The sequence below is a fragment of the Somniosus microcephalus genome, chromosome 1 (genome assembly GCF_052327205.1).
Source record: "Somniosus microcephalus isolate GS21.2 chromosome 1, FLI_Smic_1.0, whole genome shotgun sequence".
NCBI classification, from domain to species: domain Eukaryota; kingdom Metazoa; phylum Chordata; class Chondrichthyes; order Squaliformes; family Somniosidae; genus Somniosus; species Somniosus microcephalus.
Genome location: NC_140987.1, coordinates 150,653,524 through 150,680,573, shown reverse-complemented (window position 1 = coordinate 150,680,573; position 27,050 = coordinate 150,653,524). Strand labels below are relative to the sequence as shown.

The 27,050-nt window shown below is 44.4% G+C and overlaps 2 protein-coding genes across 4 annotated transcripts in view; one reads left to right on the top strand and one right to left on the bottom strand.

Annotated features, from left to right (window-relative positions):
* The window catches only part of LOC147124410 (sorting nexin-24), a 291,382-nt gene extending 285,412 nt beyond the window's left edge, over positions 1–5,970 (top strand). For both annotated transcript variants that reach the window (XM_085986697.1, XM_085986707.1), the window contains one exon: positions 5,292–5,970. In XM_085986697.1, the coding sequence (XP_085842823.1) occupies positions 5,292–5,362 (71 nt within the window). In that variant the 3' untranslated portion in view covers positions 5,363–5,970. The remainder of the gene's footprint in view (positions 1–5,291) is intronic.
* Positions 5,971–20,929: 14,959 nt separating this feature from the next.
* Positions 20,930–27,050, bottom strand: part of ppic (peptidylprolyl isomerase C) — a 46,141-nt gene continuing 40,020 nt past the window's right edge. For both annotated transcript variants that reach the window (XM_085986685.1, XM_085986674.1), the window contains one exon: positions 20,930–22,140. In XM_085986685.1, the coding sequence (XP_085842811.1) occupies positions 22,009–22,140 (132 nt within the window). In that variant the 3' untranslated portion in view covers positions 20,930–22,008. The remainder of the gene's footprint in view (positions 22,141–27,050) is intronic.

Below are 27,050 nucleotides of genomic sequence, written 5' to 3'. Positions count from 1 at the left end.
GTGCTCCTCTCCTCCCCACCCCCCCTTCAAGGATTGGCCTACTCCTGGAGGCACCGCCTGATTTTCCACCCTCCCACAATGGTGACCTGCAACGGAGCGCCCATTTGGTGACCATAGTTCACCGATTGCATTCAAAGTAGGCTGAACCTAACAATGGTTTGGGCCTCGCATCGCTGGATTCATGTTTTTTTTGCAGTAGTCGAAAATCCCCCCACTCGCCCCCATCGTGTCTGTGCTGGCTGTTTGCTAAAATAATCCAATTGATCATTATCACGGGTGGCTTCTCTTGCTTGCCTCAATTATTCACTAATTATCTACTCACCTTAACGTGATTTTATTGACCCATTATTACTTTATTGTCCATTTAATTACTAATTGCTACATAAACTCCTGTTATATCTGGACATTCAATAGTTATTATATCAGCCGTTACCAATAATGACTTTTCTCCACAAAGCTGAACAGGCCTATCTTTGTAAACTATTCAACACCCTCTTAGCTCCATTTCTTGTCCATCTCCTGCTTATAGCCTCATTTCACTGATATGTAAATTTAGCCAATGCAAAACCAAAATACTGCGGATGCTGGAAATCTGAAATAAAAACAGAAAATGCTGGAAATACTCAGCCAATCAGGCAGCATCTGTGGAGAGATAAACAGAGTTAACGTTTCAGGTCGATGACCTTTCATCAGAACTGGAAAAAGTTAGAGATATAACAGGTTTTAAACAAGTACAGAAGGAAGGAGAGGAAAAACATCATAAGGGGAGGTCTGTGATAGGGTGGAAGGCAGGAGAGATTAAATGACAAAAGGGATGCTGGTGCAAGGCGAAAAACTATGGTAATGGGACAAGTAAAAGAAACAAAAGATGGTTCTAGAGGAGGTGTAAATGGGAATATCAGAATCATCAGCAACAGCTGCTGCCCAAAAAGATTGGGGGCAGAGGTTATGATCTGAAATTGTTAAACTCCGTGTTGCGTCCAGAAGGCTGTAAAGTGCAATTTAGCCAATATCTAATTTGCTGTGATTATCTGCATGAACATCTTTGCGGCCTTCTGCGCATGCACGCGGTATCCCGGAGCCGCGCATGCGCACCCGGTCCCCTTCTGTGCATGCGTGCTGTTTACTGAAGCCGCACATGTGCAGTACCCAACAGTTGCGGCCTGTGCCGTGGGTCCCGCTTTCCTCGGCTCTGTGCAGAGAAGGTCACTAGATCCGTTGGTGGCCGGAGCGGATGAAGAGAGATGGAATCGGAGGGGGGGAGAGAGAAAGGGAATCGGAGGGGGGGAGAGAGAAAGGGAATCGGAAGGGGGAGAGAGAAAGGGAATCGGAGGGGGGAGAGAGAAAGGGAATCAGAGGGGGGAGAGAGAAAGGGAATCGGAGGGGTGAGAGAGAGGGAATCGGAGGGGGGGAGAGAGAAAGGGAATCGGAAGGGGGAGAGAGAAAGGGAATCGGAGGGGGGAGAGAGAAAGGGAATCAGAGGGGGGAGAGAGAAAGGGAATCGGAGGGGTGAGAGAGAGAGGGAATCGGAGGGGGGAGAGAGGGGGAATCGGAGGGGGAGAGAGAGAAGGAATCGGAGGGGGAGAGAGTGGATCAGAGGGGCAAGAGTGGGAGGATCGGAGGGGGAAGAGAGGGAGAGGGGAGGCGGGAGAGAGGGAGGGAATTGGAGGATGGAGGGAGAGTGGGGATCGCAGGGGAAAGGGAGAGAGAGGGAGAGACGGGAGGCGGGAGAGAGGTGGTTGGAGGTGGGAGAGAGGTGATTGGAGGGGGAGAGAGTGGGGATCGAAGGGGGAGAGAGAAGGGATCAGAGAGGGAGATAGAGGGGGGATCGGAGGGGGGAGAGAGAGGGAGGATCGGATGAGGGAGAGAGGGGATTGGTGGGGAGAGAGAGGGGATCGGTGGGGGAGAGAGGAGTGGATTGGAGGGGAGAGAGTGAAGGGAGAGAGAGGAGGGAGAGGGGATCGAAGGGGGGCAAGAGAGGAGAGGATCGGAGAGAGAGGGGGAGAGAAGAGGAGAGAGGCAGAGAGAGACAGGGTGAGAGAAAGAGGAGGGGTAGAGACTGGAGGGGGAGAGAGAGGGGGTGAGAGGAGCTCGGAGGGAGGAAAGGAGATCGGAGGGGGAGAGAGAATTGGGGATCGGAGTGGGGAGAGAGAAATGGAGATCGGACGGGGAGAGAGAAGAGGGGATCGGAGGGGGAAGGGGAGAGAGAGGAGGGGATCGGAGGGGACGGGGAGGAGAGGATCGAAGGGAGAGAGAGGGTCGAATGGGGAAGAGAGAAGATCGGAGGGGAGGGGAGAGGAAGACAGGAACGCGGGGGGGTGGTAAAGAGCACGATCACAGTGTGGATGGGGGAAGAATGTGATCCAGGTCTAAAGAGGGGTTGGGGATGAGAGCGAGAACATGATCCAGATGGTAAGACGGATCACGTTCTTCCAACCCCACCCCCTTTACACCTGTTCTCCCTCTCCTCCCCCTAGACTTGGTTGATTTCTTGGAAAGCTCATTGCGTTGGACTGGACAAAATCTGGAAGTCATAACACTGTCACTATTCATTTCCTATCCAATAAACCTGTTAACAGTCCGTGACCCGCATCTATGCCCCATCTATGGGCAGGGGTGTAGGTCAGGAACCCGATGCGGGGGGGAACTTGGGAAGGGGGAGGACGTCAGGAACCCGGGGGGAAGAAGGTCAGAAACTTGGGGGGTGGGATGAAGGTTAGGAACTTGTTGGTGGGGGGAGGAAGGTTAGGAACTTGTTGGTGGGGGTGGGGGGGGAGGTTAGGAACTTGTTGGTGCGGGGGGAGGCTGGAACTTGTTTGCGGGGTGAGAGAAGGTCATAACCCGCGAGGGTGAGCTCTGTCTGCTCTATGTGAGCTCTGTTCTGTTTGGAGCCTGGCAGTCAGAATGGCTCAAATTACACTTTGCAAAGTACTTGATTACTTAGGCAGGCAGGATCTAATTACACATTCCAGATAAACTGCTGGGTGTGTCTTGTCCTCCAAGGGGACCAATCAGTAATCTGGTGTTGGAAATAAGTGCGACCTATCTAATTCCAGCAGTTTATTCCTAATGAGCTTTGTTTGTTTCAACATCTTTTTATTCCTAAGTATTTGAATTTCTCTCTTTTACCCTAAATATTATTCTCTTTTATCTTTTGATTGGGAATAATGATTTGCTTCATCTGTTTACTGAAGTATTAGTCCCCATCTCTCTCCCATCTAGTTTAAATGACTCCCCATCTGGCTATATGCATGCCAGTTACTTATTGTACAGATTATCCTTTTAGTCTGATGCAAGTAAATTAATGAAAAGTTCTATTTTTTGTTTTATTATTTTTCCAACCATTTGTTTTCTTTTTGGCACAACTACACTGCTAATTAGAAAAGCTTCTAATTGTAACATAATTGATAACATTGATTGGTGGTCAACCTGAGTAGGAGCTTTGTGTCAACATTTTAATTGTGTAACCAGTAACATTTAATGTAATCAATGCGCAAATAACAGTACCTGGGAGCAGCTTGGCAGGAACTTCAAACTTTATATATTGTTTAAACTTAACATGAATAAGAATAAAAAACTACTGCAGTACATGGAACCTACAGCACTTGAAACCAATGAAGCTCCATCTTGCGTGAAAGAATGGATCCTAAATGGAAAGTATTCCTCCCTCCCATTCAATCCTTTAAAATTAGGAATTCTCAAATTGCAGATTTGTTATATCTCCTCCTTTTTCATATTGCCTATTATGAAAATATTGTGTTTATATAACCAAGAGTACAAATACAAGAATTACATCAGCTGATAATTCAGGAATTCAAACAAACAAATGAGACTCACTTAATTTTCTGTTCTCAACATAATGTAAGGTGCATTTCTTTTGCAACTTTAATGCAAAGTCATTTCCATTTTGCTGTAAAGCTAAAATGACACTCCAGAGAAAGACTTATGTTAAAATCGCTTTAAAGTGGAAACCACTTCATAACGTTGCTAATTTTGCAGTACAAATCTCTTAGAAGAGGGCTTCAGATAGTGTTCAAAATCGATAAATGATTCAAAAGTTGTTACAAAAACAAAATTTTTCTAATGTTTAAAATACAATCTGGATTCTTTCTTCTGGTAAATCAGGTTAATTTTTAGAGGATTACAGACGGAAGAAGATATAACAGGCAAGCTGGAAGGAAAGATGAGGGAGGAGTGATGCCGTTTACTGAGTGTGTAAAGGCAGTGGTTTGAGGAGTAGCAGTGCTTGAACATATACCAGTGAATCGGGTAATTTAAAAAAAATGTCATCCTGGATACCATTTTTTTCCCTTTAATTTGCTCCTTTTTTCCTCCTCTCCTGAAAAGGGGGAGGGGAATCATAGTGGAGCGCCTTCACTCACTATCCACATCCTGGAGCTGCAGCAGACATTGCTCAGGGATGAGGCAAGTTGGGTCTTCCAGGAACCACCCTAGCTGAGATTAGCTAACGCAGGTCAGGCCAGGTATTGAACCTGAGATCTTCCTGGTTCCAAACTGTGCTACCGATCCACGCAGGGTGAAGGAGGAGCAGAGCTGGGTAATTGGTTTCTTTTTAGATTTTTTCTCTGTCCACTGTGTATCCTCACTATAGAAAAAAACAAGGCAAAATAATGGATTATTTAAAATACAATTACTGTAGATACAATGATGGAAAGTTCTCAATCTAGAGGGATATCCTGAGTGACCTTTTCTCATCCCAAACTTTTCTTATCTATTTAATAAATTGGGTCAGTTGCAGAATTTCAAAGAAACTTTTGATGTTTCACTTCTGCTACAATATTCTTATTGGTTGAAGGAATTGTTACAGCAGCAATAATATACAAATCCCAAATGACTAATTTGCAGATAAGGAATTGGAGCTAAAAGGGACATTTAAAAAAAAATTTCAAGCACTCAAATGAATATCTGAAGAATGGGCCTGCAAGCCTGCTAATAAACCTGAATCGGTCTTAAAAGTCAAACCGTGTGTTTTATTTAGAAGTGAAGGATTATTTCCTTTGTGCCTGTGACCATGACTAAATTTAGAACTCAAGATGCAACCAGACCAGAGTACCGTACAGCTTCAGCATGACGGCCTCAAACTTGTACTCTGCTGATTTGGCAATGTAGCTCAACACTCTGCTTTGTTGATTACTCAAGTTATCGCCTTGAGCAATCGTCTCACAACCTCACCAATACATTGAAGAAAACAAAACTCAAGCATAACTTTGATTTTGATGATAATGGTGTTAACTATAGACCTGACCTTTCTTTCTCTTGTGATCTCTTAGATGACTTCCCAAATGTAGTTATTGAAGGTGTTCTACATGGGATATACTATCCATATCTTCAGCTAAGGTAGAGCAGAATCTACAACAAAAAGGCATTTCAGGAGATGCAACCACAACAGTAACCAGTAACAACTATTAGAGGTGCACATTTTTTATAAGAAGCTGTCAGCTCTGATTGATTTTCCTTGGCAGGATGTACATTTAAAGCTTAATACACTAATTATTTTTAAACTTTTACATAACTCATTGCATTAACTTCTATATATTAAAAAAAAACTACCATGTAAATGTTTACCATTGAATATGTGACAAGTTTCAATGTGAACCATGAGAGTACAGAACCCATTATTTAAATATGTGGAAACTATACTTTTTGAATTTTAAAGTAAGAGCATTACTTCATTGTTAAATGGAGAATGTTTCTATTTTATGTCTTAGATTTTTTTTCTGTTGGAAAAATTCTAATCAGTGCAACAACTGTTACTGTAAATAAACATTTTCGGTAGAAATGTTTGTTGCATTTAATTATGTAGAAATGAAAAAAATATTTATCTGTAAATCACACTGCAGCCCTTTATACTTAAGTTTGTAATCTTGTTAACACTTCATTGAGTAAGTAAAACATATCTTTTTTTAGTCAATTGTTTTATGTAATAAATTTGAACAGCACTAAACAATATATGAATGATTTTCGTCCTATTGATTAATTTTCAGTGTGAACATACACTTACGTTGATCATTGTTTTCAAATGTTGTTTATGGGACTGGGAATCTTTACTACAGACTTCTCCACAGCTGCAGTTAATGTGATAGCCAGAAACGGTATTTCTGTAGGATGAGACAGCTTAGCTGCTTTTTCTGTAGACCAACCAAACTACCCCCTCAGCCAAGATAGAATATCCCACTGTTATGAAGAACCATATCCAACAGCCTGATTGAGAGTGGGCAAAACATCAGCTAAGATTACTTGAACATGAGCCCCAAGCTTTTGTTCGGAATTTCAAGTTTCCACTAGGTAGTCCACTTCTCCACTTGTTTTAAAATAAGTATTTTCAATGGCTCACTCTAGAACATAATTCTGAGGCCTCTGAAATGCAGTTGGCCTTTTCAGGAGATGACCAAGACGTTGTAATGTGGTGTAAATGGCTAGTAGGAATATTGGAAATACCAGACAAAGAACTTAAAGTCTGTTTCTCAGGGGACACTTGTCAAATGGAGACAAATCCGGTAAAACTTCATTGGTCGGGAAAATGCTCAACTTCATTTTATGGGACATGATTCAATGTGGCCACTACAGCATTTTGATGAATACTGATAGTATAGTTTCAAAAGCAATAGGTCATTCCTGAAAAGTTTATTCGAATTCTTTGCAGGAGTAATTAAATTGTCATAAGAGTGACACAGTAGATATCATTTATTTGAATATTAAGCTATTCAGTAAAGATCAGCATGTGATGCTTTTGAAGAAGATGAAGACTCTTGAAATTAATGGCAGATTAGCTAACTTGATTCTAACTGGATTGACAATAAAAAGCAGAAATTGATAAAGCAAAAATTCATTCTGTGGGGCAGTAACTAGTTTTGATCTCAGAGGCTAGTTCTCAGTCCCCTGCTGCATAAAGGAATCATAAATAAAATTAAGGAAGGTAATTCTAGTCCTACATAATTTGATGATGCCTCCAAGCCATATAAAAGACAAACTGTAAATCTGAATATAAATATAAAATAGTGGAAATACACAGGATGTGAAAGAGAAAAAATAGGGTTAATATTCAGACAGAATATTAAAATTTCTGTCGATTCATGAAACAAATTCAATGGGCTAGAAATTCCAACTGGGGCGCTAACTTTTGAAAAGTAGAAAAAGTAGTGCCAGGCACTAATGATACTCTCCTGCCAGGAAATTCAGCTTTAGTGCTCCAGGAGGAAAGTGGAACGCTAAACCAAGTGCTAATCACTTCTCTTAGGACGCTAAAGTCTGAGAGCGGGGCGGGAGCGGCAGAGCGCTGAACAATTTGGAGCGCATTGCTAATGGCATCAGAGGCTGCTTCCCTCACTTAAAGGGAAGGGCCACTGATGGTGCACAATCTATTTGTTGGCAGTTCTGTGTTGCAAGGCAACCTGCGTGACTGCCATTACAGCCCCAAACACACTCACAAAGTGGAGGGCTTGGACATCTTGCAGCAATGAAATATCAAAAACTTTGAACAGGCACCAGTTGAGTTGACAACGCCTCCTCTTCCTGCTGTTGTTCACGCCCGGCAATACAGCAGGGGGGTGGGAGGTAATTTCACATCTGGGGCGATAACAGGGCGCTGCGCACTTTATGATGTCACGATCTGTGTGGCGGTAGAGGCCCAGGCGGTAAACCAGCACTGAAGTTCGCGGGCGTCGCTGTATTTGCCGCGCCCAGTAATTAACCCCTTAGTGCCCCGTTAGCACCCCTCCCCCCAGGCGGGAGGCAATAACCAACTGAATTTCTCCCCCTTTGTTTCTGACATGGTGAATTCATCAGATTTTATCATCTCATAAAGCTCAAGCAACATGAAACAGAATTTTGATTCTGAAATTGGAAGGGCACTTGAACTGTTGCAGATCCAAATCTTAGCCTAGCAGATGTCAAATCCTTCAATTCTGGAAAATCTCAATAGTTAACTTACCTAGATCAAAAGCAAATATAATTTGGAGGTGCAGATACATTGCTCCTGCATATCAGCTGCACTCTTAGCCTGAACTCCCCCCTTCCCCACTGAACAAAAAATAAATTTGAATATATAAACCACAAACCTCAATTTAAACTGATTTTTGCTTTGAAGCACAGTTTTTATTAAAGTTATTTCACTATATGGTGATTCTCCAATCATATGTGCCAGGACAGTGGCAAATGGGAGAGAGGTCCCTGCACCAACATCTTTCTGGGCTGCAATTTCTTCTATTATTTACGAGCTAAAGTACTTGCACCTTTATCCCTCGTGTGTCTCATTAAGGTTCCAAATTTAATCCAAAAATGTTTAAATGAACAACAAACCCAAAAGCCTGGTATTTGTATTTGTTTACTATTTTCATTGTAAGCCCTTTTGGAATGGGAAAAGAGAAGCTCAATGAGTGCAGGAGCTCCTAAACACTCTTTAGATGTTTTTTTTCTTTATTTACAGTGTCTATATAGTGTAGAGTTTTTTTGTTAGGCACATTGTCCATTTTCCTGAAATTTGCATTACAATATTTTTTTGTGTGTGTGTGTGGGGAGTTGGGTGGGTATTGGTGGCCATTCTTTTCACTCCTAAATGTACATTTGTTTGTAAAGCATCTCAATTTAATAGTGGAGGTGGTAGAAGATGTATACCAGGAAGCTCAGCAGGCCCCAAACCATTCTGTAGACTTTGATACATACCAATGATGCAAACAATTGCCTCAACTTGCTATAGGTCAACCAGACTGACCCTTGCCATCTGCAGCAAAAACACCTGCAGCAGCTTTGCAAAATAGGCCCAATACTACCAGTGGTTAGTAAGATGAACACTGCCTTCAGTTGTTGTGCCTTTGGCTCATTCCTGGTTAACACTGCAATATGAGGGACTGTGCTGCCCACATATGCATCAAGAAAGTGACTGCTGTATTGGTCAGCATGCCCAGCATTTTTATCTCCTTTTCCACTCAACACTATGGCCCCGATTTTCTGCCAGCCGTCGGGTGGGTTTTCAGGCGGGTGGGGGCCGAAAATCGCAGAAATAGGGGGTCACGACCCCCCCTCCCCCCGCCTGATTCCCCGCCCCGTCCGACTTTCGGACCGCCGTTTCTCTGCGACCCGAATCAGTCCCGCCCGCCGCTGGCGGGACTGGCCGTCGGGACCCTAATCACCAATTATTGGCATGTTTAATGCCATTTTAAGGGGCCCTTGCTATTTTCAAGGGTTCCCCACGCTAAACACACCTGCGGGGAATCCCACTGATGAAAGCTGGCGTGAAGCTTGCCGGCTTGCTTGCTCTCAGCTGCAGGTCATTCGGGAAAGCTGCGATTTAATCGGAGAGCATTTGTATGTTGAAGGACCTTGTTGTTGCAGGCTTGAGGCTACTTCTTTAAGGCTTAGGCACAGCTGTGGAAGGTTGGAGCCTCACACACTTCTCCAATGTGATCTCCTGGGAAGCCCCTCTCGCCACCCTCACTCAGCGCTTCCTCAGCGGAGGCATCTACCAGAAGCATGGGACGCCTTTTTTTCCTTCCCTTCTTGCCATTAGAGGATCTCCAGCAGAAGAGGCGGCAGCAACAGAACCAGGAACAGCAGGATGAGCACCAGGAGCACCAGGCTGCTGCTCACTCACCTGAAGCTGCACAGGCCAGAAGGGGCCAGCGCTTGGAAGTGGCTTGAGAGCACCTTGCTGCGCTTTAGGGGGCCATGGGGACCTGTATCTGCACTGGCAGTCCTACTCAGAAGGACTTCCATGAAGGTCTGGTTTCTCTGTTCAATAGATGGCCAACGCTCCTCAAGAGATGTCATTCTCTTATGAGCACTCACCATGTTTTCCGTACCCTGGCGAGTTATCTCCTCCATGGAGGTTGCCAACCTTTCCATGGTGATGCGTTCATGCGCCAATGACTCCATAAAGGAGTCCTCCATTCGCTCCACACTCACAGCGACCCTGGAGACAAAACCTGCCAGAGACTCCTGCACCTGTGCATGGAGATCCATCACCTCTTCTCTTGCGGATGGACCCAGAGGCAGAGGGTCGACATGCAGCGCAGCTGAGCTGAGCTGGCAGAGCCCTGCGCCCTCCGATGAGGACTCTCCACTGCTGTCCCTGTCTCCAGAATCTGCTGAGGCTCACCTGTGAGCTGTGAAACACCAGGTGACAACACTACTCTATGTCCCGAAGGTCCCCCCGAGGTGTGAGTGTCTGCGCTGGTGCTGGGTGCGCTTACTTCTGCTGACGCTGCGCCCTCAGAGGTTGAAGCTTCCTTTGAGGAGTCTGGCTGCGCAGCCTCTTCCCCCTCCACAGTGGGGACGGGGGCTCTGGATGGTCCTGTGGGGGAGTAGAGGAAGGAGTTAGAGATGTGATGCCAAGGTTACATGCACATTTGAGTTGACATCTGCTGACACCTGCATCCATGCAGCCTTGGTCTCAGTGGGAGGCCTCTTCCTGCCTGACCTAGGGAAGAGGACCTCCCTGTGGGCCCTAACCCCATCCAATAATGCCTGCAGTGAAGCTTCATCGAATTTGGAGGCAGCTCGGAGTCTGGCACTGGCCACAGCTGCTGCAGGCTCCTCTGCCATCCTGTATGGTTCGTTTGGAAGCCAACAGAGGAAGCAATGCTTGCTGTGGACCTTGAAAGCACCACGAATGATGACAACATACTGTGGGGCTTTCTGACTAGAAATGGACAATTAGCAAGGCTGTCCACACGCTGGAAATTAATTGGCCACTTGAGGGAAAATTGCATGCAGCTGGCTGACATTTTTTTTGGGTCAGAACCCCACATTCGGGGAATCCAACCATCTCCCACACAATCCACAAAATCGGGCCCCATGACACCGATGACCAAACATGATGCACTGCTGTCTACCGGGGAGGTTGCCCTGGAGTGCTAATCAGAGCAAACCTCCTCATATCCACATCATGCACAACAATATTTACTTCACCTGCCATCAGATAGGATTGGGGACTACACCATTTGCCCATGGACTCTTTTTTAGCTCAACATTGGATGTTACTTCCTTTTTGCCTGCCGCACCTCCCACCCCCATACAGCCTTTAGAAAGGCTAACAAATATTTAAAAAACAATCTCAGCCTTTATAGGGGCTGGAGGAATTCCCCTCTTCCCCGCACCCCCTCCACAATCCAGCCAGTAGCCACATCACATTAATTCTGAGCAGCAACTTTTTGAGGGCTGCATGCTCCTGATTCTGCAAGCCAATCTGCTCCCCCCGGAAGGCTCAAGCCACGCAGGAAACATCTTGGGCACGAAATTCGGTTACGCCCTGTTTGGGGGCGGTAACCGAGTTAAGGCTGGACATTTAGCGCCTGGCGAGGAAGTACCGCCCTGGCCGCTAAATTCGGCTTACCGCCCCGCACAGGAAGTGGAGCGCAATCTTGGACGCTCCACTTCCTGGTGGGCGGTAACCGAGGCGACGTTGGGACGCGATCGGCAGCACTCCGGGTCAACGCCCCTCCCCTTCAGTTAAAGGGAAGGGCCACTGCACACTCTGCAGGGCCTCCAATGGCCCACACTAGGCCACCAGGGTGGCGTGGTGCCGTGGCCGCAACCCAGCACTGAGACGCAGTGCTGGGCTGCACGATAGCGGCCAGGACCATGCCACGGCCCACCACGGAGGGCCGACCTGGAGATCGGCCAAAAAAGAAAATGGGGTTGCGGCCGCACCTCCCCTTTAAATACCGCCCCATGAGCAGAGACCAGCCCAGTTCACAACCCACGAGGCTGGCACTGACACCGCCGGCGGCAGCCTCGCGGGGCACAGCTGAATTTCTGCCGCGGGGTGCTAAGAGGTCACGGCGGGGCGCTAAGGGGTCATGGCGCATGGCGATGATGTCATCGTTGGCAGCACAGTGGCCCGGGGCGCTACCTGCGGGGGCACGGCGCTATTGGGTAGCGCCTCAGTAACGCCCTGCCGAATTTCTTTGAGGTGTTTTTTTTTCCCCTCCCCCTGGCAATAAGCCCCTTGTGCCCCAGAGGTGCTAACAGCAGACGCAAAGGAGCCAAATTTCTAGCCCACTGAGATTAAATCAACTAATTCTATCAAATCCAGGAAGGTGACCAGGCCACACCACCAGTGCGGGAGTGCTACGAGCAAGAATCAACCCTTATTTACCATGCAACATTCCAATTAGATATGGGTGGTTTCTTGAACAATCAAACCAGACTGTCATGAATCTTATCATGACTCATGAAGTAACACTGGGCGGCCAGCTGGTGGCGCCGTCCAAGGAGTATAAATACTCGGGCGTGGGCCCAACTTGCTCAGGATGTTTCTGTAACTAGGAACAAGTGATTGTAACTAGAAATCTCATGGTTTTGAAACAGTTGATTAAAGCCTTGTTTTATACTCAAACCAAGTACTCAGTAGTCTTTTTACATCAATTTAATCAACTGAATATCGGCTCCACGCTCTGAGTGATTTCGGGAACAGCCAGCTACGACTTCAACTGTAGAAGCAACTCCGACGTAGTAATCAATCCATCATGGACAAACTACTCAGACCCGCCCATCTTGACCTGGACCCGAATTCACCTACAACTGCTAAGGTATGGAAACACTGGTATCGTACCTTCAGCAACTTCCTCAGGGTGTATGGTGAAAATGTTCCTGATAAATTAGAGATACTTGCTAATTATGTATCTCCTCGTGTGTTTGACTATATCAAAGGCTGTGTAGACTATGACTCCGCTATCCTAATATTACAGCAACTATATGTTAAGGCCCCAAACGAAATTTTTGCTCGGCATCTACTGACCACAACTTGACAACAACCCAGGGAATCACTTGACAAATTCCTTCAAAAGCTTTGCAGGCTCAGCAAGGATTGCAATCTTAAAGCTGTCACAGCTGAGTAGTACCAGGAGGAGTTAATTTGTGATTCCTTTATTAATGGGATTGCGTCTCCCTTCATACGCCAGAATAAAACCCTTGAGTTACAGGCTGCCTACGACCAGGCATGTTCCCTGGACTTAGCGAAGAGGAATGCAGATACCTATCTTTTACCACGTGCACGGGCTGCTGCTATCACTTTTAATGACTCCTTCGATAGGTCTCGGGCGGAAGCCTTCACTGATGATGACTCTAACCTAGCTGATGACAACCCTGCCCTAGAAGCCTTCACTGATGACGACCCTGCCCTAGCGGCATCTTGGCAATCTGGAAGGAAGTGTTTCTTTTGTGGAGGTGCATTCCACTATACGAAATTTTGTCCTGCTCGTAACGCAGTCTGCAATCATTGCAGTAAGAAAGGCCACTTTTCTAAGGTATACCGGTCGAGAGCCCCTGTTAGTTTTGCAGCTACTATCTATAAAACTGCTCCTCCCCCAAGAGCCACTACTAAGGTTACAGCTGCAATCTATAAAACTGCTCCAACCCCAAGAACCACTACTAAGGTTACAGCTGTCAAGGGTAAAACTGCCCCGCCTCCTATCACAACTGTTTTTCCCCAAAGTCTGTCCCATGCAGCCACGAAGGTTTCGGTAAATGGACACATTTTGATTGCACTAATCGATTCATGCAGCTCTGACAGCTTCATTAGTGAGCGGGCTGTCAGTAAGTTAAAACTGCGTGTTTTCCCCTCGGACAGGGAAATTGCAATGGCTCTGACGACACTGACCACCAATTCTTCCGGCTTTTGTCTTGTTGAACTTCTTCTCAATGGCCGCACTTATTTCTCCACCCGGCTCGGGGTGCTCAAAAACCTATGCAGTGATGTGCTCCTGGGACAGGATTTCCAGAAACAACACAAAAGACTCACTTTTGAGTTTGGAGGGTCAAAGCAGGAGCTTACTATTTCCAAAGTACCGTTTTATGCGCTTTCAGCGGCTTCGCTCGATGAGCCCTCCTTGTTTTCCAATCTTTCCCCCTCGATGTAAGCCCATAGTCACTAAATCACGACATTTCAGCCAAGCTGATCGATCCTTTATCGAGACAGAAATCTCTCGCCTTCTAGCTGACAGTATCATTGAGCCATGTTCATCTTCCTGGCGGGCTCAAGTCGTCATTGTTAAAAATCCTCTGAAGCAACACAAGAAACGTCTTTGCTTCGATTACTCACAAACTATTAATCAGTATACTGACCTGGATGCCTACCCACTACCACGCATCGATGACATGGTCAATAACCTTGCCAACTAAAAGGTATTTTCAACTTTTGATTTAAAGAGTGCATACCATCAAGTACCGTTAAAGGACTCTGACAAAAAGTATACGGCCTTTGAGGCCAATGGTCAGCTTTATCAGTTTTGTCGCCTTCCATTTGGGATCACCAATGGGGTGGCCGTCTTTCAACGGGCAATGGATAGCCTAATCAAACAGGAGAACTTAACGGACACTTTTCCATATCTGGACAATATCACCATTGCTGATCATGACCAGAAAGAGCATGATGCCAACCTCCAGAAATTTTTTTGACGTTCTCCGTCATCGCAACTTAACCTTAAATGAGTCCAAATCTGTGAAATCAGTACCATCAGTCAACATCCTTGGCTACTGGGTGGGCAATGGTGTCATCAAACCGGATCCAGAGCGACTTCGTCCGCTTCAGGAGCTCCCTCCCCCTACGAATCTCAGCTCTCTTCCTTGGGCACTCGGCATGTTCACCTATTATGCAAAGTGGATACCCCACTTCTCTGACAAGATCCAGCCCCTGCTTCATGCGAAGTCATTTCCGTTGGAGGCAACGGCTATTTCAGCTTTCAACCTCCTCAAGCGACAACTGGAAAAAGCCACGCTTCGTTCCATCGATGAAAATCTTCCTTTCGTGGTCGAGTGCAATGCATCGGAGGTGGTGATCTCGGCTACCTTGAATCAAGGTGGTCGACCCATTGCATTTCTGTCCAGAACTTTGCAGGGTAGAGAGCTCCATTATCCTCCTGTCGAGAAGGAGGCTACGGCTATCATCGAAGCAGTACGTAAATGGAGTCATTTTCTCGCTCGTCGCGATTTCACACTTATAACCGATCAGCGCTCTGTGGCCTTTATGCTGGATAACCGGAAACGCACTAAGATCAAGAATAACAAAATACTGCTCTGGAGGATGGAATTGGCTGCCTTTGGCTACACGATACATTATTGACCCGGCAAAGAGAATGTGGCCCCGGATACCCTCACGCGTGCGTTCTGCTCTTCTATGTCAACTTCGACTCTAGCGGATCTTCATACTGACTTATGCCATCCTGGCGTTACCCGTATGTTGCACTTTGTGCGATCTAAAAATCTCCCATTTTCTACAGAAGGTGTGAAAAGAACTTGCTCCACCTGTAGAATCTGTGCGGAATTAAAACCGCAATTCTTCTGTCCATCGGATGGCTCGCTCATACACACTATGCAGCCTATGCAGCGACTCAGCATTGACTTTAAAGGGCCATTGCCTTCCTCAATGCGAAACACCTACTTACTTACTATGGTGGACGAGTATTCACGCTTTCCCTTTGCTTTCCCCTGCCCCAATATGCTTACTTCCACAGTGATCAAATGCCTCGATCAAGTCTTTTCCCTTTGCGGTACGGCCAATTTCATCCACTCTGATCGGGGTCCCTCCTTCATGTCAAGCGAACTCAAAAGTAATCTTTCCCAGCGGGGAATCGCCACAAGTAAAACGACACCGTATCATCCCATCGGAAACAGACAGGTTGAGAGATACAACGCTATCATTTGGAACACTGTTCGTCTTGCACTGAGGTCACGCAACCTACCAGACCAGCAGTGGGAAACTATGCTCCTTGACGCGTTGCATTCCATCAGGTCTCTTCTTTCTACGTCCACCAGTGTCACGCCTCACAAGCGATTCTTCAGGTTCCAGCATCGCTCCACTCATGGGACGTCCCGACCGTCATGGTTGGCAGCTCCCGGCCCCGTGCTGCTCCGAAGATTCGTCCGATCTTCCAAAAACGATCCCGTCAACGAGGTGGAACTAATGGACGTTAATCCCACATACGCGCATGTGCGGTACCCTGATGGCCGGGAGTCCACCGTTTCACTCTGAGATCTGGCTCCCTGTCCAATGAGTCCCACGGACCCAACTGGTAGAGGAACCCATGGTAATGATGCCAACGCTCTACACTCCTTCGAGGATGACGCCCTACCTGGGACATCAAGGGATCTGCCGACTACTCCACCGGATCAACTCGGGGAGCCGAGCGCTTCCCAGGGGATGGCCACCTGAAGCCAGGACACCGGTCAATCCCGGCTACCAAACAAGATGACGCCAGCTCTGCGCCAGTGGGGACCCGCACCCAGAGTCACGATCTCCCCAGTCTTCCGCAGGTCGATCAAGGCGACACGGGCGCCGTCGATCTACCAATACGGACCAAGCGATCCAGGGACCAGATCGGTCCGAGGACACGTGCCTTCCAGCCACAAGCGAAGATCTAAAAGACTGCGGCTATTCGTGGTCCGCCTAATCCACTAGAAGGAAGTCATCGGACTTCCGAAACTTTCAGGCGGGAAGAATGTTATGAATCTTATCATGACTCATGAAGTAACACTGGGCCGCCAGCTGGTGGCGCCGTCCAAGGAGTATAAATACTCGGGCGTGGGCCCAGCTTGCTCAGGATGTTTCTGTAACCAGGAACTAGTGATTGTAACTAGAAATCTCATGGTTTTGAAACAGTTGGTTAAAGCCTTGTTTTATACTCAAACCAAGTCTTTTTACATCACAAACCATACCGCCTACATTAATCCAGTTAAACCGTATATTCCTTGAGCATGTAAATCACCTTACCTAGAGGGTAAGATGTATTACATACACAAGGAATATATGTTTGTCTATGGAGATATAAAACCAAATTGTTAAGTGCAATTCACATAGATAATGGGCCAGAATTTGCTGCGGCAGGGCATCTAACGGCATCTACCATTAGTTAGACATGCCCTCGCACATTTAGGTTTTTAACATTTTTGCTTGGCAAGTTGCTGAAGGTACGAGCTAATAGTGTCACAGCGAGGGAAACTGGGACCTGAGTGAATAAGACAAACAACTGTGTATCTCCTTAACCAATCAGATTGAAAGATTGTGAAATTAACCACAAGGACTGAGAAGGAAGTGTCAATTGGAGTGATGAATTCAATGTGAAATCAGGTACGGAAAGAGAAATAAAGAGAGGGAAAGAAGACTGGATTAAGAGAGAGATAAAGACAGAAAGGAAAAGTAAAAAATACATTTTTTATTTAAAATTTTACATTTTCAAAATCTCCAACAATTAAAACCTGAAGGAATGAGACTCCACACTTGTAATAGTTAATTTTCAGTCCCAGACAGCTTGACTGGCAGTAATTAACACTTAACACATTGTTAAAAGCGTACTTCGACTGAAATGGACAAGAGTTTAGTTCGTATCTACCACACAAGTACAGCAACTTCACGCCGTTCAATTAATTTCAATGGTGAGGCAGACAGCTGTTTTCGCAAAGCTAACAGCGGAGCAGCCCATCTCTGACAGCAACTTCTGGGTTTCCGCCTTTAACTTCACATCTTCCCTCACCTGAAATTGCTGTAGCATTTGTGCATAAATAATGGCGAGTGTCATCAGTTTCACCGTTATTTTGACAGTAAATTATGGGCCAATCACATCATACTCCACATTGCATGGAGCAGGGAGTTTTCAGTCACAGAAAACCCTGCTATTTATGTCATTCCAGCCATTGGCAATTTAAACTGAGCAAACCAATCGGATGTCGGATCAAAGAATACAAGTCTGAACTTTGTCACCAAATGTGAATTGCCTGTCTGTTTTATTTCATCAACCATTCACTGAAAGTGAATGTGAAGCAAATTATCAATGTGGCTAATCAAATACTGGGATGTATTTCTAAGGCATTTGATTTTAAGTCAAAACAAGTTATTGTAACTGTGCAGCATATTTAAAAATAGTGTGACTTCAAAAAGGCATTGATATATTGAAAAGAGCATTGAGGATGATTCAAGGACTTAAAACTCTCTGTTATGAGTAGACACCAGCAGAACTAAACTTATTTGCATTGGAATAAAGATTGAGAGATGTGTTTATTGTATCTCCTAAACAAGTTATTTAACGTATACTGTAAATGCAGTACTTGGGGAGCTGAACAAAAAAGTAATAATGCTTAAGCAAGATGAGAGAGTAAGTGAAATTTATTTTCTTTCCAAATAACATCAGCTAAGTGGAATAAAGACCAATCAAAAAAAGTTAATGCTATTTCAATTAACTGCTTTAAAATGAGCTGGATCAGTAGGTGGTTAAGAATGGAATTGAAGATTATGGATTTAAGTATAGACAAAGATACTCAAATACTTTCTGAAACATGATGGGTGCTTTGCTGCTGGAACCTTGGAAATTGCATTTTTGGAATAGGACAAGGTTAACTAATGTAGATTGTAAAGAAAGAGCTTACATTCTTATAGCACTTTGCACATCACAAAGCACTTCATAGCTTTAGAATTAATGTTGAGCTGCAGTCACTGTTATGTAAGCAAACAAAAGTAGCCAATTTGTATATAGTAAAGTCTCACAAACAGTAAATGAGATTTAGTTCTGTTTTGGTGGTGTTGGTTGAAGGATGACTATCGGCCAGGATATTGCGAGAACTACTCAAGTACCATGTGATCCTAAATGTCCACCTGAATCATAGAATGATACAGCGTAGGAGGCCATTCAGCCCATCGTGCCTATGCCGGCTCTTTGGTAGAGCAGTCCAATTAATCCCAGTCCCTGCTCTTCCTGCATAGAGCTGTGTAAAAAAAAATTCCCTTCAAGAATTTATCCAAATTTCTTTTGAAAGTTACTATTGAATCTGCTTCCACCACCCTTTCAGGCAGTGCATTCTAGATCACAACAACTCACTGTAATTTTTTTCCCCTTTTGTCGCCTCTGGTTCTTTTGCCTATCACCTTAAACCTGTGTCCTCTGGTTATCGAACCTTCTGCCTCTGGAAACTGTTTCTCCTTATTTACTCTATCAAAACTATTCATGATTTTGAATACCGCTATCAAATCTCCTCTTAAACTTCTCTGCTCTAAGGAAAACAGTCCCAGCTTCTCCAGTCTCTCTACATAACTGAAGTCCCTCATCCCTGCTACCATTCTAGTAAATCTCTTCTGCACCCTCTCCAAGGCCTAGACATGCTTCCTAAAGGGTGGTGCCCACAATTGAACACAATACTCCAGCTGAGGCCTAACCAGTTTTATAAAGGTTTAGCATAACTTCCTTGCTTTTGTACTCTATGGCCGGAATTTTCCCATAAAAAAACAGGTGGGTTTGGAGCGTGGGGCAGTTAAATTGTTAAAAATGTGAATCCCGACCTGATCCCACCTCCAACCTGCCCACTTCCGGTTTTGGTGGAGGCAGGACAGGGGTGGCGACTAACCCGCTCCCAAGGGGCGTTACCTCAATTTAAATATTGTAATGAGGTTGGAAGCCTCTATTTTCCCCACGATTTTGTTTGTAACTGCCTGTGGACGGGTTTCACACAATTCGTGAAACCCGGCAGTTAAACAGAGGTGGGGACTGCTGCATCCAGGAGGTAAGTGGCTTTATATCTACCTCGTGTATCCAGGGTCCCAACCATACCCACCCCCCCGCGATCAGAAACACCTCTACGAGGCCTCCCACCCCCACCAACGATGATGATGAGGGCGGCCACGATCTTCCGGTGGCCAGCCAAGATCCTGGCCAACCCCCTCTGCAATCTCCGATCCCCCCCACCCCGCTTGCCTGCCGATATCCAAGATCCCCGACCACCCCCCCAATCGCCTGCCGATCCTGTAACCTCCCCCTCCCAATCCTCTCTCCCGATTGCCCTCCCTCCCCTGGACCGACCCCTTGCAACTAAGGCCTAGCCTTCTGGGTTTCCTGCCTGCCTCGGACCCCACCTCCCCGAACAAAATTCTGGCTTATGCCTCTATTAATGAAGCCAAGGATCCTATATGCGTTAACAGCCTTCTCAACTTGTTCTGCCACCTACAAAGATTTGTGTACATACACCCCAGGTCGCTCTGTTCCTGCACCCCCTTTAAAATTGTATCATTTATATTGCCTCTCCTCATTCTCCCTACCAAAATGTATCACTTCACACTTCCCTGCATTAAAATTTATCTGCCACGTGTCTGCCCATATTACCAGTCTGTCCACGTCCTCCTGAAGTCTTTTACTATCCTCCTCATGGTTTATGCCATTGCCAAGTTCCGAGTTTGAACAGGCAGATGGGGCCTCTGTGGGATGTAATAGTACTGATTTCCTAAAAATTGTTGAATTTTTAGAAAGTCAGCACTTTCAGAGCTTTATTTTCTTGGAAGTTTAATTTGTGGTTAATCACCTCCATTAAGAGGACAAAGGAACATTAGGAACAGGTGTAGGCTATTCAGCCCCTCAAACCTGCTCCGTCATTCAGTTAGATCATGGCTGGCGTGCACCTCAACTCCATTTTCCCACCTTTGCTCCATATCCCTTGATACTCTTAATTAACAAAAATCTATCGATCTCAGTCTTGAGAATGCCAAGTGTCACAGCCTTTTGGGGAAAAAGTTCCAGATTTCTACTACCCATTGTGTGGAAAAGGCGCTTCCTGATTTCACTCCTGAATGGCCTAGCTCTAATTTTAAGATTATATGCCCTTGTTCTGTAGGACGATTCTGTGATGGAGCAAACTACATGATCCGTGAAAAGAATGAGCTTGGTATGCTGAAGAGTCTTTTCATATTTTTCTGTTTTACAATACAGAAGCAAGATACATTTTAAGCTGTAGATGTCATAAAACCGCAAGTGTATCCCCAACATACAACACAGGCCAGTCATTGAGTGTATTGGGCAAGTTTTCTAAACTTGCTATAAAGTTTCTGACAGCTTACTGTCAAACATACAACGTTAAAATGCAAATATTGGCTCAAAGCTTAATGGTTTCCTCTTGGGTTTGCTTTCCCCAAAATATTAAACAATTATAATTACATGTGCATGCTTTAATGAATCCTCCTTTATTTAAATAGGTGTCTGTTATCATTCAGAAGGTCGTACACCAGTGTTGTCAGGAATGAACACAGTAAAGAGCTAACATTGACAACAAAAATTCAATCCAATTTCAGTAGATAAGTTCATTGCAAACCAAAGAACCACTTATTTACACTCAACTAACGTTACATTTAGAAACTCATTCTTACACGCATGTTATCAGATCTAAACAAACTAAAAGGTTCAACACTGATGACAAATGTTCAATTTAATTTCTTCAGTAGCCAGGTTTATCCCAGGTCAAATACACCACGGATGTTTCCACTCAACTTGCAGTTGAGTCCAACAGTTAAGTAACTTTTGCAATTATTTTAATTAAAATGTTTGGCTGAGAACGAACATTTTTAATTGTAATTGATCTGTTCGTTTGCAAATGTAACTTTAATAAATTTGATGTTTTATAAGAAGCATACTTGTTTTTGTGAAACATATTTTCATAATTTTAACTGCAAAGTGAAGAGCCTTGCATACAACTGCAAACAGTAGAGAATATTTCTGCAGTTTTATAGTTGTACTAAAAACATAGGCCCAGATATTCGGGCACGCACATTTCTGCATTCCCTGCTTCAGGCCTCATTTCAATGGAGCCATGTGGTGATGCGAGCCCACCAACGAAGAGGAGGCAATGATCGGGCCACTGCTAGTGTCGCATCGGCTCTCAGGTAACTGGGTCAGGGCCAGGATTCAGGTCGGGAGTGGTGATGATTTGGGCGGGGGGGGGGTTGGGGGCAGGAAAAAAGAAAGAGTGGAGCCGATTGGTTCCTTTAATGTGTGGTCAAAGGAGCACTCCTGATCCTCCCAGCTCCACATTGAGAAAGAGGCGCTGTGCAGACCTATTTCTAGGCCACTGTATTGTGCAGTAACCTTCTAAACATACCAAGTCACTGTTTACTCAAGAAGTTGGACATAAAAGTAAAATAACACTTTGGTATACCACTAACATAAAAATGTGATCAATACAACCACAAACTGTCATTTGTGCACATCATCTGTTATTCCTAAGAGACACTGGTGTGCTATCCTTTTACTCGTCGTCATTTACTTCAACCACAAAAGGTTCTTTAACATCTATCTTGCCGCTATTTACTATCACACAGTCTTGGAAAGGCCGATTCTCATTGTTTGTTTCCTGGAGTTCTATCATGTGTACCACAGGCTAGAAACACAATAAGAAAAACTGTTAGTAATAGTCTGGCAGATTTATTAAATGTACATTTTCAACAGTTGAGTTTACTGCCAGAATTCTATATGCAAAAGCCATGAATCATTTGGTTATCACCAGTGATTACCATTTTCAGAAGTTCAACTGCAGGTCACTTGTGCAATCTTCTGATGAAAAATAATGCATAATTTGTACTGCATGATTAGAGCCTTGTATTATAGCTGACATGTACTTATTAAACACACCAGTTCTTATGATAGCCTGATCGGAGACATTATAACTATCGGAGACATTATAACTATATGAACAGAGACATTATAACTGTATGAAGTGATGTAAGTTTTTTTTTTAAAAATGAGGACAGTTTTACTTAAAGATCAATGTTTAAAAACATTCAGTGTGCACGAATACCCTGTTCTAGCAAGCTGATTGCTCCCTGGTGTGGTGTTTCTTTCTAGCAACCTGACTGATTGCTGGTAACCACATGATCATTTCATTCAATTAGAGGCTTAGTTATTTGCCAAAATCTGACCAGAGGTTCATAGGACCAAAAAAGTCTATGCAGTCCATCTAGCCAATCCCCAAAACTAGTATCACCCATATCTATCCAATTCACTTTTTCCATACTGCCTCCCTGGGCAGTCCATTCCCACATGCACTACCCTCTACATAATGTAGCAAAATCGAAATTATCTATATTTTTTCTCCTCTGAGCTTGAGCCTATGTCCCCTGTTCATAGAATATATGGGAATCTCAAACACTTTGAGACTCAAATTATATATTCCCTTAAAGATTGTGAATAATTTAATATCTTTCCTGAGCCTTCTCTTCTCCGCATAGTGCAGGTACATAAGTAGGTATCAATTTGGTTATCATTTTCTGTATTGCTTTCAACGTCTGGATATCCTTGCTGTATTATGGCAACCAGAATTGTACACAGTATTCCAGATGTGATCATTCAAGTGCTTTTTACAAAATCATTATCACCTACTGGGAATTGTGCTTTATTTCTCAAACTATACATCCCAAGATCTAGTTAGCTTTCCTTACTGCTGCTGTATACTGCACTGTTGGTTTCAATAAACTATACACCAGTGCCCCCAGATCCCTCTTTATGTTGTATCCTGTAACAGAGCGATTTAGTTTATATTCATCTTCCCTAGTCTCACTAATTTGCACTTGTCCACATTAAATGTCATTTTCCACTCATCAGCCATCTTCTCTATCTATCCAAATTTCTTGGTATTTAGTTTGCCTGTTATGTCTTGTTTATTTCCAATCCAATTTATATCATCTGAAAACTTGTTTCATTATCTCTTCTTTTAGGATGCTTTACCCAGAATGGATATTAGGTGCACTGGTCTGTAGTTTCCAGCCCTTTTTTTAAAGGTTAGTGCCAGGTTTGCTACTTTATAATCCTTGGACACCACTCCCATTTCTACTGATTCTTTAAAAATCATGGATTACATCAGGCTTGGTCTCTTGTCTACCTTTAATTTCCTCATCTTATCAGTGACTGCCTTATGAGATTTCTGTTTCTATCAGTAACTCCCCCTCCCCCCAACATTTATAGTCTGTTCCATGAATACAGAAAAGTAGTACAGTATTCATTTGACACATTTGCTATTCCTTGACTACTGATAGTCATTTTTGGAAACTCAATTACCTCACCATGGGGGAAAAATTCGGTATCGCCCCGTTTGGGGCGCCATTATCGGCCATGCGCAAAGTTTAGCGCCTGGCGCTAATTATCGCCTCCAACAGCAAACTTGGCTTTTATCACCCCTGGAGGTGATTGGAGCGCTAAATCAGGCGCTTCACATCTGTCTTAAGGCGCAAAGGCCAAGGAGCGAGGCGCTACCTCACAGCGCTGGCGAAGCTCATGTGATGTCAGTCAGCAATGACACACTGGCACTGGCCAATTCTTAAAGGGGAGTTCTGACGAATGGTCATCGACCTGAAACGTTAACTGTTTCTCTCTTCACAGATGCTGCTTGACCTGCTGAGTTTCTCCAGCATTTTCTGTTTTTATCTTAAAAGGGGAGGGTTGATCTTGCTCTCCATCCACATCCTGCTCATTGCAGCCTTGAATCTCGGCCTGGAGAGACCTGTACATCAAATCTGCTGAAAAGAACAATGGAGAGACCATGGGAAAGAGCTCAGAGTGCAGCACCCCCAGTCTCTTCTAAATAGATACAAGAGCAAATCAAAATGAACCTGCAAAGTGCTGCTCAGTACCCAAAACTCCTTCATACAGCGTTGAATCTCTCCAGAAGTCTCTCTCTCATCTCTCTCAGAATGCATGGTGCACAAATGTCACCAACAAAAAAAGGCAGGAAGCGGTCACCTTTAAATAGCGCTCCCCCAGTCCCTTTCTGACTGCAAAACACTCCCCTCAACCTGTCGTTGCTAGCGGCAGGCGGTAAGGCAGGGGGCGCCACTCAATATCCGGTCCGGGGCATTGCGCACTCGACTGACGTCACGATCTGCCGGCGCAAGAGATTGTGGCGGTAGTGTTTAGCGCCGCCGCAAAATATCTAGTTAATTTCGCGAGCGGTGCAAACATTGCCACGCCCAGGCACTAGTTGCTTTGTGCCCCATTAGTGCCCTCTTAAGGCGTTAATGGGAGGCGCAAACAACTGAATTTTCCCCCCCATATCTTTTATTTCTGCTTACTGCAACTATATTTATAAAAATGCTTGATATTTCTTAATCCTCCCTGCTACCCCATCCTCACTTTTTCTTTCTTAACCTCCTTTCGCTTGATTTTATTTGTCAGTGTCCATAGTGTGAACCACAGTTTTATACTATATAGAAGGCTGTGTTGCCAGGGTTAAAGACATCTCCTTGTGGCAGGAGAAGAACTTGGAGTGGGAGTGGAAGGATCCAGTTATCATGGTCCACGTAGGAACCAATGACATAGGTAGAACTAGGAATGAGGTTCTGCTGAGGGAGTTTGAGGAGCTAGGATCCAAATTAAAAAGCAGAACCTCAAAAGGTAATAATCTCTGGATTGTTACCTGAGCCATGTGCAAATTGGCATAGGGACAAACAGATTAGAAGTTTAAATGCGTGGCTCAAAGAGTGGTGTGGGAGGAAGGGGTTTCAGTTCATAGGGCACTGGCAGCAGTATTGGGTAAGAGGGAGCTATTCCACTGGGATGGACTCCACTTAAACCGGGCTGGGACCAGTGTCCTGGCGAACCGAATAACTAGGGCAGTAGACAGTGCTTTAAACTAATGAAGGGGTGGGGGGGGAGGATTCCGGAAAGAGTCAATTTAAAAGCATTGAGAGAAATGTCAAGGCTCTAGAGCAGAGTAGAGTTTTGGGTAAAAATAAGCAGAGTGGGTCAGGAATGGACAGAGAGAGTCACAAAGGTAATAAGGCATCAGTAACTAAGGTGACATCAAGGGAAAAATAGACATAAGTCAAAGCTAAAGGCACTATATCTGAATGCGCGAAGCATTCGCAACAAAATAGATGAATTAATAGCGCAGGTAGAAATTAACAGGTTTGATCTAATAGCCATAACAAAGACATTGCAAAGTGGCCAAGGTTGTGAACTAAATATTCCAGGATACTTAACTTTCAGAAGAGATAGGCAAAATGGAAAAGGAGGAGGGGTAGCCCTGATAATAAAGGATGGGCTAAAGACAGTTGAGAGAAAGGATCTTAGCTCCGAAAATCAAGAAGTAGAATCAGTTTGGGTGGAGCTAAGAAACAGCAAGGGGCAGAAAACATTAATGTAGGGCAGAGTATAAATCAGGAAATTAGAGGCGCATGTAACATGTGTAATATAATGATCATGGGGGACTTTAATCTACATATAGACTGGGCAAACCAAATTTGCAGTAATAGTGTGGAGGATGAATTCATGGAATGTATGCAAGATAGTTTTCTAGATTAGTATGTTGAGGAACCGACTAGGGAGCAGGCTATTTTAGTTCTAGTATTGTGCAATGAGAAAGGGTTAATTATTAACCTTGTAATAAAGGGGCCTTTAGGGAAGAGTGACCATAATATGATAGAATTTTATATTCAGTTTGAAAGTGATTTAGTTAAATCCAAAACTAGGGTCTTCATACCTACGTAGTTTGCTTTGTTTAGATTGAGGAGCGAGTTGGCTAAGGTAGATTGGGAAACTACATTAAAAGGTATGATGGTAGACAAGCAATGGCTAGCATTTAAAGAATTAATACATAATTTACAACAATATACATTCCTTTAAGGCACAGAAACCCCAAAGGAAAAGTGGTCCAACCGTGGCTAACAAGAGAAGTTAAATATAGTATTAGATCAAAGAGGCTTATAATGTTGCCAAAAATAGTAAGCCTGAGGATTGGGAGGATTTTAGAATTCAGCAAAGGAGGACCAGGAAATTGATAAAGAAAGGGAAAATAGAATATGAGAGTAAACTAGCGAGAGACATGAAAACAGACTGCAAAAGCTTCTATAGGTATGTAAAAAGGAAAAGATTAGCAAAAGTAAATGTGGGTCCCTTACAGGCTGAGACAGGAGAAGTTATAATGGGGAATAAGGAAATGGCAGAGAAATTAAACAAATACTTTGTGTCTCTCTTCACAGAAGAAGACGCAAGAATCTTCCCGGAAATAGTGGAGAACCAAGGCGCTAGCGAGAATGAGGAACTGGAAGAAATTAGTATTAGTAAAAAAATAGTACTGGAGAAATTAATGGGACTGAAAGCCTACATCCTAGGGTTTTGAAAGCGGTGGCTATAGAGATAGTGGATGCATTGGTTGTCATTTTCCAAAATTGCATAGATTCTGGAACGGTTCCTGCAGATTGGAAGGTAGCAAATGTAGCCCCACTATTTAAGAAAGGAGGGAGAGAGAAAATGGGGAACTACAGACCAATTAGCCTGACATCAATAGTAGGGAAAATG